At 36.6% G+C, this 19,538-nt stretch overlaps 4 protein-coding genes across 4 annotated transcripts; 1 reads left to right on the top strand and 3 right to left on the bottom strand.

Annotated features, from left to right (window-relative positions):
- Positions 1-474: 474 nt before the first annotated feature.
- LOC106141468 (uncharacterized) lies at positions 475-1,784 on the bottom strand. Its single transcript, XM_013343119.2, has 2 exons — positions 1,181-1,784; positions 475-803 (listed from the first exon to the last, which is right to left on the bottom strand). Exons 1-2 carry the CDS (start codon positions 1,782-1,784, stop codon positions 475-477), a joined length of 933 nt encoding a protein of 310 aa, XP_013198573.2.
- LOC106141471 (piggyBac transposable element-derived protein 3) lies at positions 1,674-4,641 on the bottom strand. The gene is made up of 3 exons (XM_060945339.1): positions 4,567-4,641; positions 3,889-4,358; positions 1,674-3,805 (listed from the first exon to the last, which is right to left on the bottom strand). Exons 2-3 carry the CDS (start codon positions 3,916-3,918, stop codon positions 2,666-2,668), a joined length of 1,170 nt encoding a protein of 389 aa, XP_060801322.1. The 5' UTR covers positions 3,919-4,358; positions 4,567-4,641; the 3' UTR covers positions 1,674-2,665.
- LOC106141475 (uncharacterized) lies at positions 4,089-13,814 on the bottom strand. Its single transcript, XM_060945603.1, has 4 exons — positions 13,358-13,814; positions 12,244-12,344; positions 6,250-6,329; positions 4,089-4,323 (listed from the first exon to the last, which is right to left on the bottom strand). The coding sequence occupies exons 1-4, from the start codon at positions 13,671-13,673 to the stop codon at positions 4,089-4,091; spliced, it is 732 nt and encodes a 243-aa protein (XP_060801586.1). The 5' UTR covers positions 13,674-13,814.
- On the top strand, positions 7,411-11,136 carry LOC106141473 (uncharacterized). The gene is made up of 2 exons (XM_013343123.2): positions 7,411-8,391; positions 9,717-11,136. Exons 1-2 carry the CDS (start codon positions 8,081-8,083, stop codon positions 10,627-10,629), a joined length of 1,224 nt encoding a protein of 407 aa, XP_013198577.2. The 5' UTR covers positions 7,411-8,080; the 3' UTR covers positions 10,630-11,136.
- Positions 13,815-19,538: the final 5,724 nt, after the last annotated feature.

The following is a 19,538-nucleotide window of genomic DNA, read 5'->3' on the forward strand; positions in this document are numbered from 1 at the left end:
ATTATTTATTAAATGTAGCAAATATAAGCAATTATGTAGCAATTTTTGGATCAACTCTCTTAGACCAAAGCCACAGACAACCAGCCATTCTGACGCACATTCCGTTCTTTGCCTGGCAACGGCGAGTCAAGACCGCGCCGTGCCGCTTAATATTTGTTTAAAAATCGCGCGTTTGACGAAAAAATAAATACACGAGATATTTTACTACTACCCCCCACCCCCCTTGTGATATTTTCGTGATTTTTATCAAACCCCTCCCCCCCCTTTGAAGCCTCACGTGATTAATGGACAACCCCTAAGATGATCCCCGTGACAGTTCGATTTTGACAATTTGTAGAGATGTTCTACAATGAAATAATTTCAATAGTTTCTGGTAATCGATAATACTTTATATGGAAATGAAATCGATTTGATTACTACCAAAGCTTTAAAATATATGATTTGTGTTTTTGTATTTAATTGAAAGTTTATAGTTCATAAATGCATTTTATTAAATGTATGTTTTACACAGTGGTTATTAGGTAAAATGAAACAAAATTTGAATAGTATTTTTTTTAATTCACTATCTGAGAAATCACTGTCAGAGTCGCTTGCCGTGTCGCTTTCGCCGACATTTATTATGAGTTGGTTTTTCCACCGATCTATTCTGACGTACCGCTCCCAGTCCTCTACTATTGTATTTTTGGTCTTTTCAACTACTTTCGCCCAATTTTCACCGGTGACGTGATGGCAGGCAGTTTGCAATAATGTTAACATTTTGTTCGCCGTCAATGGAGGAGACGTGTTGTTTTTTGCAGCAAATCCTGAAATTGAAATAATGCTAATTGATAAAAAAGTCCTTAAAAATTGACTTAACTAGCTTGCAAGTCCAAGACTTAAATAAAACTCATTTTCTGGTTCTTGAATTACGTTTCCCTAGAAAGCTGAGAACTAAAATTATTAAAACTGAAAATTTCTTTTATATAGGTTGTAGTATAATGGTTGTTGTCTGTAACGCCCAGAAAACAAGACACAATTAAAAATCTATTGTGTAGGTCTGCCTTTATAAAGGTATTTGGGCGTTACGAGGTTGTATAAAGCCTATATAGACTTCAAAGCAGCACTTACAAATAGTCAAGTAGATAATAAAATTGAATTAATAAATTTTAATTGTTATTAATAAATTAATTGTTGAACTTACCTTTAACTTGTGCCCAAATTAGTTTAATTGCATTGTATTGGCAATGGTACGGAGGCAATCTTAATACACGGTGCCCATGCGCCTTGGCCATCTCGTCTAAATAATATGTGGGTGTCGGTGGTTTATGCTCTCTAAGAAGAATCAACAGTTTTTCTTTTAGCATTGTCATGTCGGCGGGCACGTTATTGTTATTTAGCCATTCCACTATAGTGGCTTTGTTGTCTTGTGACGTTGGAGGTTTATTAACTTGTCGAGAATGGTACTTCGCGTTGTCCATTATTATAATACTGGGTTCTTTAAGATTTTCTATTAAAGTCATAAACCATCCTTCAAATTTTTCTGAATTCATCTCTTCGTGATATTCGTTAGTCTTTTTAGATTTCAAAGCCAGAAGACAATTCGGTATAAATCCTTTTGAATTTCCAGCATGGCAAATAATAAGTCTTTCCCCTTTCCCTTCCCATCTATCTGTCCACATTTTAGTGACGGTGTGATTGGCATTCAGCCATGTCTCATCTATAAAGACGACGTTGTCCCAATTTTCTATTTCTTTTGCCAATTCCAGAAATGTATATCTGGCGATAGCAATATCTCCTCTCTCCATTATTATTTTCCTCTTGTTCACTCTTTTCCATTCGAACCCAATTGAACTCATCACCCGCCATAAAGAAGTCACTAATAAAAAAGTAAAGTTCTTGCGCACGTAGCCACAAAGATAGATATTTTCTTTCCCTTTCAGACCTGACTCCACATGGTAAAGTATTTCACAAAGAAAGGTAATGTTTTTAGCTAATTTAGGGTAGCTGAAAACGAAAATGCTAGTGAAAAAATTAAAGGAAAATGGGAAATAGGTTTTCCAGCACGCTCACAATTGTGAGGGTTCGGGCCCAGTGCTGGTGGTACCCTCACGATCGTGAGGGTTGATAAATAAAACTATTTAATATAGAAAATTAAACTTTAATCATAATAAAATCTGCCTCAAAATTCAAATTAAAGGAACCGTTTTATTTATTTAACATTTAAACAGTCTTTTTCTTAGACATAATCAACAAAATTAACATTTATTTCTTATTAGGAACAATTATCTCAGTCTTAATTATCATTTATCTTTGGACGTAACTTAAATCACCTTTTTTTCATCAATATAGCTAAATAAAAATAATGAGGGGTGAATTCCTTGTTATTTTTCATTATGAAATTTAAAGAAACAATGGTTATCCTTGGTACTGCAAAGATAAACATCGCACTTTGTGCACCTCACTTTTGACCGACTGTTGCAACCCTTTAGTCTACAACATCGCGGGGCTTTTATCGTATCCACAATAGGCCAATGATTATAGCCATCAAGTCTTTTGTCTATTGTTGGTATTGTAGCAGGTTTGTAATGTGATGTTTTAGGCATCTGAGCCAAATCATCCGTAGGATCACGTTGCCTCTTCCTACTTGTTCCACCCAGCAAAAAATCAGACACAGTCAGCTTGAAATCTAAAAAATCCATGTATTTCTGTTTGTTCGATAGTGATGCTTTACGATATTCAATTCATACCAAGAGTTAACTAGTGACATATCGAAGAGATGCATGAATACTTTTACAGGCCACTTCCGTGATTTGTGCCAAGACCTGTATGCTTCCAACATCTGATCACTGACATCAACCCCGCCCATGTTCTCGTTGTACTTTTTAACTATATTGGGACACGGAACAGAGATATAACTTTTACTTGTTTTGTCCCATCGCTCTACCTCTACCAAAGGCTGACTGCCAAGACACGTGGAAGTCATCAACACAGGTTTGCTATCTTTCCATTTAACTACGCAGACATTTCTTCCTGCGTTCACTACCTCTTCATAGTCCCCTCGCTTCATTTGTGAGTCCTTCTTAAATGTGTATCCCTTGAATCTGTTGGTCATCAAAGTTCCAGTGCCATCGATTTGCTCATCAATCAATTTCTCCATCAGGGGAATAGTTGTGAAATACCGATCAAAAAATATAAAACTACCTTTAGGCAATGTTGATATCAATCTGAGTACAACGGATGGGCCTAGACCAAGTGAAGTATTGGGTAGGGGCGTAGTGTTACCTTGATATATTTCAAAATCTATAATCAAGCCCCTGGACGATGTAATAACAAAGTTTTTCAGGCCCACTGGTCTGGGCTTTCCAGGAACATATTGTTTTACTGGGCATTTTCCGAGAAATGGAACCATTTGTTCATCAATGGAATAGGTACCATGATCCCTGGGCAATTCTAAGCATCTGTTACGCACCGAGTCAATCAGTGGCTGAACAAGCCATAGCCGATTACGATTTTTTTCTTGAGCCTCAACTGCTGACTTGTCAACGATGTGTAAATTGGTCCTAATCAGAAAGAACCTGTCCCTGGTCAATGCCTCTGTTATATATGGCAACCTGAAACGCTGAAGCCACGCCATCTTGATCCTGGGATATTTTACACAGCCAAGAATACCATTAACACCAAAGAACTTCTTTACCTCAGCTGCGGTGATTGGATGTTTTAGTGTCTCGTTTTTAGTTGTTTGGTAGTATATATTGGTGTACAGTGCAAACTTCTCAAAAATATCTTCTGGTAAATACTTTTCAAAGTATTCAGAAGGCGACCTTACCTAAAAATATTAATACATTTGTGTAAATAAGTAGGTAGATACATGCAGTTACGAAAAACTAGGTTTATAAATAAAATGCATACCTCTTCCATAGATGAAGCTACTGATGGCATAGGCTTTCCACGAAAAGACCGTTTGGTCCAGGTATTTGTAGTGGCTGGTGCTGCCACAACAGGAGCCCTAACATCATCCTCTTGGTCTTCATCTGATAGACTATCAGGCTCTTCCCCTGGCGGCACCCAGTTCTCATCTTCATCAGAGTCTTCTCCGAAATCCGAATCATTTATGAAGCTACTGATGGCATAGGCTTTCCACGAAAAGACCGTTTGGTCCAGGTATTTGTAGTGGCTGGTGCTGCCACAACAGGAGCCCTAACATCATCCTCTTGGTCTTCATCTGATGGACTATCAGGCTCTTCCCCTGGCGGCACCCAGTTCTCATCTTCATCAGAGTCTTCTCCGAAATCCGAATCATTTATTGCGGCCAAAACAGCATCATCGTCATGTGCTAAGTTTCTTCTAGTCTTAGTATTTTTTTAATTAGAAAAAAATGCCTGAAATTGAGAAAAATACTGTTTTTTATTTGTATAAAACTAGCTACAAAAATCAAAGTTCAGACCGAACCCTCACGTTAGTGAGGCTTACTTTGGCGGAACCAAAATCAATAAAACGAAGTCAACTAATCACAATTTTTATCATCACGAGCTATTTTGCACTCATTTTAAACACAATAAAACAAAAAAATATACGAATATAACTCACCAGAATAAAGTAATAATATCCATACGACAGCAGGTCACGACACGCTCACCTCGCGCGGCCTTGGACGCGAACTGACCGAAAGAGACAATGGCTATTGCCGCGAAAAAAATTGTAGGTATAAAAGACTACACTCACAAGCGTGCGAGCTCGTCCCCGTTCGCTTAACGTTCTTTGTAAACTCCATAGAAAATCAAAAAGTTACACTCACGAAAGTGAGTGCACGGTCTGAAAGGGATATCGTAATACTTTTTTCCGTGCTCTGAAATGCGACAGGATGGATTGACATATTAGTTGGTTGTCAAATCTAATGTCAAATAATTATTATGATTGCGTTCAGAAATTTAACTTAAGTTTTATAATTTAATTCGTGACAAAACTTAAGATTTATCTTTCGATTTCTATATAGTCTAAAAAAATAATCGGACAGATTAACAACTGAAGTTGGCTCAAAATTGAGTTTCTCGAAGCCGACCACTATTTATGTACTATGTATTTTGAGACTATGCAAGTTTGTCGCGTTCGCGATTAGCCGCGTACCCACCTAGCGCACAGGCTCGCGCGGCAGCCTCGGTGTCCGGATCGCGAGCGATGGCTCCCGAGGCAGCCTCAGTAGTTTTGTCCAATTTACACGAGGCCGCCTCGCGAGGCAGGCTGAGCCATCACAAGTCCGCGAGTATTCGAAATGGACAGTCGTGTATTTTCAGCTGCAGCTATTTTCCTAGCTGCTTATTGTTTAAAAAAACAAAAACAGTCACGTATCAAGATAAAACCTAGACGCTTCTGGATTAGAAAAATTTATGAGCGTCGCCACCAATATGGAAATAGATTACTTAGAGATTTAATATATGATCAGGCTGTACATAATTTTACACGAATGTCCGTACAAGAGTTCGAAAATTTGTGCTCATTGTTGTCTGATAAAATCAAAAAGTGCGATACAAAGTATAGAGAGGCAATCACTGTGAATGAACGGGTTTTAATAACTTTAAGATTTTTAGCAACCGGAGATTCTTATAGCAGCTTGCAATATTTATTTCGAGTATCGAAGCAGAGTATCTCAAGAATAGTTCCAGAAGTTTGTGACGCTATTATTGAAGCCTTAAGTGATTATGTAAAGGTAAATAAAGGTAATTAAATAAAGGTAAATAAATAAAAAAAAATATTCGAATTATTCATTCATGTTTATTTTAATTACAATTCAGTGATATTGTCGAATTCAAAATTAGCATTAGGTGATGGTGTTATGGCATGAGAAGACGTAGCGGTATGTGATGCTGATAATGAAGTGCCAGATGAGTCCATTGTAGAGGAATTACTGTACTGTTATGTATAGTATCCTTTATTAATTTGTTGTGGTGTGTATTTCCCTATATCTGCTTCAAAAATTATATTATTGATAGCGTTCTTAACACACGCTAATGTGTGCGGATCATATTTTCTTAGCTCATTGGCTATGTGTCTTCCAAATGAAAAGTATGGATCGGTGATGTCGTTAGAAGACTTTTGCAAGCATTCAAGGGCTTCTGCAAGCATGATATCTGCCGAATTTTCCGGTGGCTGTGTTTTCTGCGGATTATTTCGTTTTTTTTTTTACGAGCAGGTTCTGATGGTGAAGGCATGCTAGTTCCCGAGGCTAGGTCTTTTTGTTGTTGTGGTGGCGCTTCCTCAATGCTAGCCTCCGACAATTGCGACTGGGTCGGCGCGTTTTCAGTCTCTGTGTGTCTCTCTCCATCAGAAGTTTGTGAAGATTCCGGTATCACCTCCTGAAAACATTATTTTAATTAATAGATCAATTCGTGGTGCAGTGTGAATGTCTATATAATGTGGCAGGACCCTACATTTAATTCGATTGGAAGCTAAGCTTTTAATTAAAAAAATAGTACCTTAGTAGCGAAATCTTAAATATTTTTCTAGCAGGATCCTCCATTGCTTGAACGTCTTCGGACTAAAGTATTTGACCCCTAATACTACTCTGTCAAGAAAGTAGCAGGAAAAGATCAATAATACACAAACTGTTTGTTATTCATCCAAATTTATTTTATCACCTTCAAAATATGCTCCTTTAGAAACGATACACTTACGCCAACGAATAATCCAATCATCAAAACATTTTTTAAACGCTGTTTTCGGAATTGAGGTCAGTTCTCGCCGCGAATTCTCTTTTATGTCTTCTACCGATTGAAAACGGGTGCCACGAAGTGGTAATTTGAGTTTAGGAAAAAGAAAAAAGTCGGCTGGAGCCATATCTGGTGAATATGGTGGTTGCTCGATGGTATTTGTTGAGTGTTTGGTTAAAAATTCGTTCACAATGATGGCCTTGTGCGAAGGTGTATTGTCATGGTGCAAAATCCAAGAATCTGGCCTTTTTCGTCGGATTTGCTCTCTTAAACGCCGCATAACACTCAAATAATATTCCTTATTTACCGTTTGACCTTCCGGCAAGAATTCCGAGTGCACAACACCGCGATAGTCAAAGAAAACAGTCAACATGACTTTGACTTTTGAACGACTTTGGCGTGGTTTTTTCGGTTTCGGTTCAGTTGGAAGGCGCCACTCCGAAGCTTGTTGACTAGTTTGCATGTCAAACTCGTAAACCCACGTCTCGTCACCAGTAACAATGCGTTTCATGAATGTTGGGTCGGAATTGACTCGTTCTAGCATGTCCTCAGCGACTCTCATGCGATTGAGTTTTTGAAAAAAATTCAGGTCTTTTGGGACTAGCCGAGCGGCAACATGTTTCATACCCAAATTATTAGTTAAAATGGTACGGATCGACTCGTGAGATACAGAAAGTTCGGTGGCTATCTCTCTCAAAGTTGAATGAGGATTTTCAGTCACTATTTCCTTCACTTTTGCGATGTTAACTTCAGTTGCAGACGTTGATGGCCTACCAGAGCGAGGCAAATCTTCCATCACATCTCGACCGCTTTTGAACGCTTTGTACCACTCATAAGCACGATTTTTGATAAAGTCGATTCACCGTAAGCCTTCTGTAACATTTTCAGTGACTCCGAACACGATATTCCATTGGCAATGCAAAATTTAAGACAAACTCTTTGTTCGATGTTTTTATTCATTATGAAATTAGCAACACACACTAGATATGATATAACTAAAAATAGCACTGTATTTAATGTAAACAACAGATGCAACTCAAACTCCGCGCCAAAATGGAAAACAGTTGTGCCAATCTAACAACAACAAAAAAAACAAAAATTTGAATTTGGAACCATAAATAAATAATCCATTCCCGATACTTTTCTGACTGAATGTATACCACTAAGGGTCTCAGCACACATATGGGATCGGAAAGAGATCGTAACCGTAACGCCTTTCGCCTCGCTGTCAACCAGGCGTCAACCTACCGTATGCACGTAACGAAAGCGTATCAGCAGCGCCTGTACGTCAACTCGGCTACGGCTAGGCGACACCGCGCTTACGCCTCGCCGCCCCCTGGCTGACCTGGTTGGCACCAGATCAGTTTGAATCCAAACGTTAAGTGTAGCGCACGGTTATGTCTTGGTTTACAATACGTGAGTTGGCTATCATAGCCATAGCACTTGATGAAGAGGAAAAAGAAAATAGCAAGAAAAAAAGAAAAAGATATTGGGTACACAGTATGAATAAAGCAAGGAGTACTGAAGGGGAATTTCGGACTATAAAAAAACATTTGATGGATGATGAAGAGAAATTTTATATTTATTTTCATATGCCGAAATATCTCTTTTATAACATATTGCAGTCTATAGATGAATGTATAAGGAAGAAGAATACAACATTCAGAGAAACAATATCGCCCGAAGAAAAACTAGCTGTAACGTTAAGGTGAGAAATTGCATTTGTTTTTGGAATTTTTAATCTGGTCTACATAAATATTTGTACTATAATTTTAATGTTTGTATTATCTCTATTGTTCTTTTTTTTTAAGTGTACAAAAAAAATACTCGGTTCCGAAACTACAAGATAGATTAATTTTTATCCTCTGTCGATAAAAAATATTTCTTTTGGAACGCAACCCTCATTTGCGATCAGGTGTGCACAGGGGATGTACGTTTTATGTCTGGTGTATGTGTGTATATATTTTGTGTGATTTCGTAAGGTATTTTAGTAAATGCAACTTTTTTGTAGTTTAGGTAAAAAAAAATACCCATAAATCACATATTTTTTTATTATACAAAACTATATTATTAAATCCAAAAATTATGGTAATTAAACAAAAATAGCGCCACAACAAAAATACAATCATTGTATAAATTAAAGATTGTTTGAAGTATCAAGATCGTCAGCATTTGACGCGCCATTTTCTTCTAAGTTTGAAATATTAAAATCATGAATGTTTGAAGCGCCAGATGTTGATTGTATCTCGTGGCTAATGTTATTTAGAGTGGTATAACCTCGAGGCATGTCATCTTCTCTTTGGGGAATGTAAGGGTTGCGATAACTATAATAGCTTTGTTTCTCTGCGATTTCTTTTAACTCCATTTCCGAAACTGCGTTATATATTTTACTTTTCATAATAGCTTGGTTATATTCTGAAAATTTTTTAACCGTTGCCGCAATGCTCTTAAAAAATGTATCTATCTCATCTTCTTTTTTGGTTTCGTTGTGATTTAATAAATATTTCATTAAAGTTTGTGACGCTGAATTTTTTTCAATATTAAGATTATTTTTTTTTTGAAATTTTGGATGCAACTGAAGATGCAGAAGACTCAGGACGCGGCGAAAGTGGAGTAGTTTCCGCTTGTAAGTTTTCTGGAGACTGAATTATGTTTATTGAGTTCTGTGAATCATCATTACCCAAGAAACTGCTAAGATCTGAACCGTCATCATCATCAACCGAAGAGATCGTATTTCTTTCTTTGTAATGAGGTACTAAAAAACTCATTTCATCTTCAAAGGTCCACTTTTTCGTCGTCGGGGCTGCCTGACCACTTTTAGTTTTACGCTTCTTCATAGCTCGTCGGTGAGACTCTCTAAGATTTAACCAAGTTTTCTTGCACTCAGATTCTGAAATAAAATAAATCATGGTTAACTATATCAAGCGCATGTAGTTACACATGTATGTGTGAAAGGGAGTACGTACACACACATTCACATAAACATATAGACGTATTATAAAACGTATATTAAATATACATTTATTGTTGCAGGTACTTCATAACTGGATCTACATTTACTAATTTATCATCGAGCTTCCGTTTAGGAGAATCAACTATTCGTTTGATAGTAATAGATGTGTGCAATGCAATAATAAATAAATTAATGCCAATTCATATACCTCAACCAACTACAGCCACATGGCAAGGAATCGAAGAAGGATTTAAAAATAAATGGAACTTTCCGAATTGCATAGGCACCATTGACGGCAAACATGTAAATATAATTGCACCTCCCAATAGTGGATCGTTGTTTTTTAACTATAAAAAAACATTTTCTATTGTTTTGTTAGCTATAGTTGATCCTGAATACAGATTCATAGCGGTTGATGTAGGAGCCTATGGAAAAAACAGCGATGGCGGAATCTATTCATCATCTACATTTGGAAAGGCACTTGAAAGAAACACATTCAATATTCCATGTGACAAACCATTACCAGGAACTAATCATGCAATGCCACATGTATTTGTGGGAGACGAGGCATTTCCATTGAAGACATATTTATTAAGACCATATCCTCGCTCAAATACACGGAGACTATCAGATCCTGAACGGCAATATAATTACCGCTTATCACGAGCTAGAAGGGTTGTTGAAAACGCTTTTGGAATTTTATATCAAAAATTTGCGATTTACAACAAAAATATTAAATTGCATCCAAAGTTTGTAGATAAAGTGGTATTAACAACTTGCATTTTACACAATATGATGAGGACATATAACATTGAGATGAATTTACAGGAACCGAACAGAACAGAACAGGAAATTACAGTTGAATTCGGCGAAGACCGATTGTTAAGTGAATTACCAAGTATTAGTGGTGCCCATATGGCTACCGCTTTTAATGTACGTGAAAAGTTCAAAACATATTTTCAAACTTCTACCGGACGAGTTCCATGGCAGTAGCTTTTAGCTTTAAATATTAATGTTAATTCTTAATGGATATTCCAGTTAAATTTTTCATTATAATTATATTAATCACAACTGTTTTATTTCCCATACATACCTACATACGCGAAAAACATTAAATAAATAATTAAATAGGAGTAGGTACTTACCAGATTGCTTTAAAGTAATACTTATTTGTTTCCAAGCCTCGTCCTTTTTTATAGTATTGCTGTATTTAGCATCACTTAAGTCATATAAATATGGATATTTTCTCACTTCTTCAATAAGTTTCTCCCTTTGCATCGTTATTTTGTGTTTGAATCGAACTCAAAATTTTAAATAAAACATACGCGCAACACGAATGAAATACTCCTTGCGAATGGCGGCGTCTTTAGCAGGCAAGTCGCGGGAGGGGAAAGGGGAAAGGGTGGACGAAGAGATGTGAGCTCGGGTACGGAGAGACGTAAGCGCGGGGACGGAGAAACGTAAGCGCGGGGACGATGAGCCGTAAGCGCGGGAATTCAAGTTCGGAGCCTGTTTCGAGGCGAGGCGATTACGTTATTATTCCGATTAGTGTGCGTTGCAGTAGGGAGTTTAATACAAACCATTCTGAACGGCTCGAGGCGATACGGTGACGATCCCTTTCCGATCCCATATGTGTGCTGAGACCCTAAAAGGGGCCAAATACGGAGTGGTGTATAGTACCTAATACAACCACAGATAGGGGCCAAATACTTTTAGTCTGAAGACTTTCAAACAGCCGAGGGTCCTGTCATGCTGAGTGCTCTATAATTTTTTTTTACAGATTCCATCTACAGAAGAAGAGTGGCTTGCTATATCAAAAGAATTTGAAAATAAATGGAATTTTCCCCACGCTATTGGAGCGATGGATGGAAAACATGTTATGTTGCAGGCACCGATTAACAGTGGGACTGATTATGATAATTACAAACAATTTCCAAGCATCGTGCTTTTTGGATTAGTTGATGCTAACTACAATTTTTTGTATGTGAATGTTGGTAGCAAAGGGCGAATCTCTGATGGTGGTGTTTTTAAAAACACAACGTTGTATAAAAAGCTAGAAAAGAAAGAATTGAACGTGCCTAAAGAGAAGATATTGCAAATACCATATTTAACAAAAGTTCCTTATTTTATTTTGTCCGATAAAGCCTTTGCACTCAACGAATATACCATGAAACCATTTGAGGGCAACCCAGAAAATGGTTCTAAAGAAAGAATATTTAATTATTGCCTTAGCCGAGCTCGACGTGTCGTTGAGAATGCATTTGGTATATTAAGTGCCATATTTCGCGTTTTTAGAAAACCTATCTTACTAGAGCCAAATAAAGCAACAAAGGTCGTCTTAGCAGCTATATATTTGTACAAATACATCCGGAAAAATACTTCAGCTAATAATATTTCACCGGAGTTGTTTGACAGAGAACTTGATGGCGTACTGATTCCTGGCCAATGGAGAAATGAAATAAATGAAGTGACATTCGCACCAATTGCAGCGATTCCAAGGCGTAGTTCTAATAACGCAAAAGAAATACGGTTGCACTTGGCAGAACATTTTATAACTAATGGTTCTATACCATTTCAAAACTATTATGCTTAGTTAATAATTCTTACATTCGGAATCGTTTCCTGAGTGTCACCAGTTTCATTTTTATCTTTAAGAAAATCGAAATAAGGATATCCAAACCACTTTGAATTGTAAACATCTGCAGCGCCTGAAACAGAGCAAATTAAAATATATTTTTCCATAATTTAAAAAAGTATTTTTGTATCTTCAATTTACATTCCTCCACCAATTTTCGTAACAATCGGTGCAGAAACGGCGGAGCACGAGTCCGGACGGACAGACAGACGTGACGAAACTATAATAGTATACAAAGTATAGTAGTATACAAAGTTAGTATAATAAGTAATTATTTCATCAAATAATTTGTAAGTTCATATTTTTAAGTTTTTAAGTATAATAAATTAAAAGCAAAACCTTTTAAAAAAAATAAGCTTTTATTTAAATGCGCTAAAAAAAAATCTTTTCCTTTATAACACTTACTATCAACTTATGACGTCATTACACAATTTATATGATATAAAAGCTTGCCGCGAGATTTAAGATCTCGTGTCAAATTAGTTTCAAAATTTTAAAATTAAAATCAATCAGATCAAGTTAGGTATTTATTAAATACCTACCCAAGTAAATCTCGCGACAAGCTTTTATATCATATTAATTGTGTAATGACGTTATAAGTTGATAGTAAGTGTTATAAAGGAAAAGATTATTTTAGTTTTAATAGCGCATTTAAATAAAAGCTTGTTTTTTAAAACGTTTTTTTTATTTTTAATTTATTTTTTACTTTTTAGTTATCGCTGGAAAGGTTTCTCATCCTGTTCATCTCATAAGCAAGCATAAAATACTTAGTCCGCCATATTGAATTTAGAGTGACATCACTTAACTTTTCGAGTTAATCTAAGCAAGCCCTTTCATTTGATACCCATATTGTAGGAGTGCATTAAAAATAACTAGTCCGCCATCTTGGATATTCCGCCATTTTGGATTTAGAATGACGTTATATAGCTAACCATGCATTGTCATCCAAACTAAACGTGTATACAAAATCTCAACTCAATCGGTTGAAGATATCTGCTTCAAAATTGAGTTGCAAAATTCCACCCGAACAAACATAGTGACATTGCAAGTTAAATAAAAGCTTGTAATAATAATAAAAATACATACCTGAACCTGATATGCGGCTTTTTTTCTCCCTGCTTTTCTCTCGACGATATGAGCCACACAAGGAATCCATTTTTTTTTTCACTTCCTTGACAGACATACGAGTATTCATTTGAGCAGATATTTGCCGCCAACTGTCTTCCCGCTGATTTTTGTTTAAATATTTTGGATCTTTGGGGTCCCAAAGCGCTTTGTACGTGCTGTACAATTGTATTAAACGAATGGACTCCTCCTGACTGCCCATGATATCAATATTATAGAAAGAAACAAACACGGCAAGAGATAAACTTGAAGTAGCATCGCGCGCGAGCCAAAACATAACCGTTCCCACCTAACGCACAGCGCTCACTGAGGCACCTTTGAGCGCGTCAAGTTTACCGACAACATCTGGCTCGGGGTCGAGCCGCGCTCAGCCGAGCAAACGTGCGCCCGAGGCAGCCCGAGGCACGTCCACACCAGCCGAGGCATCTGGCTCGCGAGGCTGCCGCGCGAGCCTGTGCGCTAGGTGGGTACGGTGGCTATTCACTTTCACTTATGTTGAGTTTCAGAACGCGATATTAGATCCTATGCAGCGGTAATAAATTACAAATTGACTCTCCATTTTATTTAGAAAACGTTTGTATGGGAAATGGAATGCTTGAAAAATAATTCGAATTTTTCGCACCTTTTAAACCTTCCCTAGACCTCCACGAATAATTCAAGACCAAGATAAGATAAATCCGTTCAGCTGTTCTCGAGTTTTAGCGAGACTAACGAACAGCAATTCATTTTTATATAGACTAGCTTTCCGCCCGCGGCTTCGCCCGCGTGGTTTAGTTTTTCCTGTTCCCGCTTCCCTACACTACCTCTATACTACCCCTACACTACCTCTTCACTACCCTTACACTACGCCTACACTACCTCTACACTACCCTTACACTAGCCCTACACTATCTCTACACTACCCCTACACTACCACTACGCTACCTAGCCGCTGTAAATAAACCACAGATTTAGAATATTTTGCTACCAATTGCTATTGAAGAGGACATTTAAATGACCAAGTGTTTCTTATATTACTTAGTAGGTACCTATTATCTATGTATGGCTGATGGTCTTCATAATAAAATAAAGAAATAAAAATAACTCATTTCGGGAACAGGTAGATTGATAGACATCATAATCAAATTAAGTATGGATTAATGTGAAATACACAGGTTCACACTACACACACCTTAAATTGACGTCTCAATAATAGTTAACTAGTAATGAATACTTTAAACTTTAATTACTTTATCTTTGGTTTCCGTTGCTTAGCAACCGTTTGTTTTAACTTATTCCCGAGCACTTTTTCCCGAATACTTCGCATTTGGTGAGCGTTATGCCACTCCCTCTTTACTACTTATATTTCATTATCCATTTTGATATGACATGTCTTTAGTTAATAAATTGTTTCGAATACCTTTAATTAGGTAAGTAGTATAATGTTCCGTTTATTAACGCGTACAACGTCATGGCGACACTCTTTACAATTTTTAAAAAATAAATCTTTTTTATCACTAACCAAGTCTGATATTGCACTTACATTAACTGTGCTTTGGTCACATACGGTGTTTATTACAATGAAGCCTGCATTTTGGCAATTGATAATTACCTCTTTAATAACAGTTTTTAATTCTAATTTATTTAATTTTGTCGTAAAATAATACGCAACTGGTTGTTTAAAATTACTTTTGATGCCCTTAATCATGAATACCAGAGCATGGTCTGCGAATTCCGTCGTTTTATTAGTGGAAAACCCTTCCAAGCTGTCTTTGTGTGCATCATTGGTGTTAATGACATCACATCGAAAATTAAACTGCAAAGACAGTCATTTACTGGTATATCCAGTACAGAATCTTTCGAGTTTTTTTTAAATTATGGGGTTGATCCCCGGACATACTTTTATTTGGCTAATTAATCGTTGCATAGCCTTTATGGATGGCAAAGTAAAATATTTATGTAAAAGTTAGCATAGCATTTCGGACTCTTTTTAAACAATAACAAACATAGAACTTTCTCTTCAATAGTGAAACGCCTGCCTTTTGATTTTTTTACATTTTGCAATTGCATACGGTAAAACACCCAATCATCGACGCTTTAACGCAATTTTAGAATGACTAATATTAAAGTACATTATAATTGAGTTGAAACTGACCCGATAAATAAAGTGAAGGTATTGCTGAATTGTTTAAGCGATGATTACGGTTTTTGCCGTTTTGCGTGAAGTGTTTAAGTTTCGCAAACATTCTTCTTAAAATTCTCAAAATCAGTTTCCATTTCAAGTTTTCCACCAACCAGAGTGACCCATGCCTTGAAACGATCAGGATATTTTTTTGCATCTGGGAAACGATGCATTATTGTGCCTGAAAATATTAAACAGTGGATTGTTTCTACTTTTTTCCGACTCACATGTAAAAGATAGTTTTTAAAAATATCTTTTATATGTGACACGTCTGTGATATGCTGTTTTATAATAAGCAAGGTTGTTAAGGATTCTGCCAGCAGTCTGTCTTTTTCGGGAGTTGAGGTAATGATTTTAGTTGTTACTTTTCTCTTTAATTGTGTCTGTTTACAGAGGACCTAAGGAAATGGACGCACTACTTCTGGACTCAATGTTTGTGAACTGAACAACATTGTGATCTGAACAGATGTTGATGATGCAATTGTAACAGGTGCTAAGTTTGTATTCAATACAGTTGTTGGCATTCCAGGATCTTCATTATCTGATATCATATCTGAGGATATTGGTAGCACAGGAGACTCACGCTTATCGCTATTGACTTCTTGGTGGCTGTCTGCAAGTATTGGTGGTATAGTTACACTGCTTGGTACTGGTTCTGACTCTAATGGACGATTACTGATTTCAGAAGGCAAAAAATGATCATCATTAAAAATATTTGTATTGGATAAATTCTTGTACTTTTGAAACCCGACGCAATGTTTTGCATGTTAAAGGCGGAGTAATATCCATGTTTTGCAAACTCAGCAACATTCTATATGGTAATATCTTTACCAGGATTGAATGTCATCCAATCTCAACAACTCTGTACCATGTGGAGGGAAATGGTCAATTTTGTCATAACGCACATCATCTGCTAGATCTAGAGCGTTTTGGCTTTTGTATTATTTCAGCTGTGGGCAAATCTTCCACATTGATATTTTTCATTGATTTTCCTTTCTTTAATAAAGACTATAAAATTTCCAGCTGAAATTTCTTCAGGCCCTTATACTTTTTTCTCCTCTTCTTTTGTTATCACGCCTGTATGTCAACCACGCGTTATTTACGCATATATCAATAAGCTGCGAAAAAATTGATGGGTACCACTACCTGCTTGAAGGGAATTATCATTTTGTCAATGCTGTATCGACTATCTTCTTCGACTTTTAGGCAGTTTTGTCGATTTTTTTCAGAAAAAGGTCGTATTTTGAAATAGGGGTCAGAGTTAACTTGATTATTGTCTACGAAGTGTAAATGTCTCTGTATTTGCTGATACCGTTTCAGTGGCATTATATCTGCAATCAATGGATAGCGTGTTTCGGTATTCCAATAATCAAGATACGAAGTCATAGTCATCACACCCATCATCAAATTTATTGCAAAAAATTCGTGCATCTCGTCAACAGTTAAGTTTAAAGATCGGCCGGTTGTCTGAACGGCATGCATATTTGTAAATTGACAAGTATCTTCTAAAATGTCGTCAGACAAAAAGTCGCTAAAATATTCTAGTGGGAATTTTTCATCTGGTAGTGGACTTACAAAAACTCTGGCTCTAGTTCTGCACGATGTTGGAAATGTCTCTTTGACCATTGAAAATGTAATGCTATTCTCTTGTTGACAACACGACGAGGTCTACGAACAATGTTTGGTCTCCTAAGAGCACGTGTTGGATGTGGTGATGAGGCTATAGTTTGTGGAGACTGCTGTGATGGAACAACGTTTTGAGGAGATTGTTGAGGTGAGCCACTTATTTGATTGAGTATGAATGACGGTGTGACTGATGGAATGTTCGACAATGGAGATATTATTGGCAAAGAACTGATGGATGGAAATGAATGATCATAACCTTGTTCATCAGCTGTGTTGATTATATTAGTTAGTAGTGATGGAGAGGAATTCCGGTCATCCTCCAAAGAAGAATCCAATATATTTAGCCTTTCAAGCGATGAGTCAATTGACGGGGCATCAGTTGATTCAGTTCCAATATGAGCTAGCAGAGCTTCTTCATTTTCAGGTTCCGACTCGCCACTTACGTCTGATGGAGCGTTTACCTCAGGAACGAGAGCCAATATTTGATACGAACGCGAGTTCTGAAAATAAATTGAATGGTTGCAAGAAGCCATGCTAAACAGTAAAATAAAAAACAATGTTTCTGCACTGTAACACCGTTTAATAAATACGTGCGCAAACCATCCAACAAAGCTACGTAAAAAAGTGTTAACTATTAATTTTATAAACAGGCAAAGGCACAACTTAATTTCTCGTCTAACATCCAAGAGTTTAATTAAATGTAAATGTTAATTGCATGCTAAGGGTTAAGATATTTTCGATACGAACAAACGGAACCATATAAAGTTAGTTAAAAAAACACCAATCGTAATAAAAGCACGAAAGAACAATCATGGCTGAATGAAAAACCCAAAATGTATTTGATTCACAATGTCTCATCATGCGATTTTGTTAAGCATGCTTAACAAACAGTTTTATAACTAAAATTCCCACCACCGAAATATATTAAGTATACATAACGTTTGGGTAACACACCTGATTACACTTTTATCCAACCGTGGTTTGGCTTGAAAAATATAAGATATATCGGATTATACATTATTCAACAAAATACAAATATAATATTCTTTAAAAACACACAGAATACACACAAAAACATATAATTACATGCAGAATCCGCAGAACGCGTTGCTTCGCCGCCATTGTCACTCGCTAATTTGACACACGGTGTTGCCAGTACTATGAACTAAATTTACTCTACTTCAGAATAATATGATGTTACCATATAAATGGCAAAATTATTATAGAGTAAATTAAATGCACGTATAGATTTTTTTTATTTAGATGTTAACAATAGGTACCAAATAAAGGGTCACAGTAAAAAAAAGAATCTACAGTATCAGTCTTATTCAATACAATTTTCAAGGACTACAATCAATTGATCATTGCATACATGTTTGTGGCACTTAGAGCATTCAGTCTTAGTTTTTCTATCCTTAGATCTAGTACAAACATGACACCTTTTGTATGACTGCGATCTTCCTGCATCAGAAACATTTTGGCTCCTGAATGTCATGATGCTTTTTTAGACGTTTTTGCAGCGGTCTTGGTAATGTAGGTACGCTGGCTCTAGTAAGTTGGTAAGGTTTGACTAAATCAACAGCCAATCGCTTTAGAAATACTCTTTGGGGTATATTTGAGTCTATCTTCGCCTTGTAGTACGAATTAATACCGATGAATTAAACAGTTTTTCTTTTGATTTAGGGAACGTATCGAGCTGTCAATTTTTTACTACGTGACGTACAGGTAAAGGAAAAAAATCATGTATGTCGAGTTGTCTAGTTCTTCCCGGAGGCCATGGAAACGTTGTCACATTTTTTTTGTATTACTCCGTGAACGATTTTGATTCGAGACTAGTTTTTTGTTTCGGGTTCATACACATAAATCCAGGATTCGTCATCCGATGCGATGTTGTATACAGCATTTGAGGATCCTGCGTGGAATCTTTCGAGCGTTCTGACGCACCAAGTATGCGAGCCGCTTTTTGCTCTTCACGGAGCAAATGCTCAACTTTGGAACGGCTAATTTAAAAATTGAATTAGTTTAAAAATAATAACGTTACTTTTATGATTAATTTGAATCAAAATCTGAATCTTCATCATCATAAAACAAATTGTCATCAACATTTTTTACATTGTCTGCATCTACAAACAGTATATCTTCAGTTGGTGGGTTGATATCGTCCTCTTGAATATTAACATTATACAAATCATTCTTATTTATATTTTCGACATTCCAATTATATGCAATAAAAGCCATTTTTCAGCTCGTTCCGTTATCAGTCTATTACGCTTCTTTGTGTGAATTCGACTTATCGTTCTAAAATCGTGCACGCGGCAGACGTTACAGGAGCTGTGAAAATAACTTCAGCCACTT

This window comes from Amyelois transitella, chromosome 8 (assembly GCF_032362555.1).
Source record: "Amyelois transitella isolate CPQ chromosome 8, ilAmyTran1.1, whole genome shotgun sequence".
NCBI lineage: Eukaryota > Metazoa > Arthropoda > Insecta > Lepidoptera > Pyralidae > Amyelois > Amyelois transitella.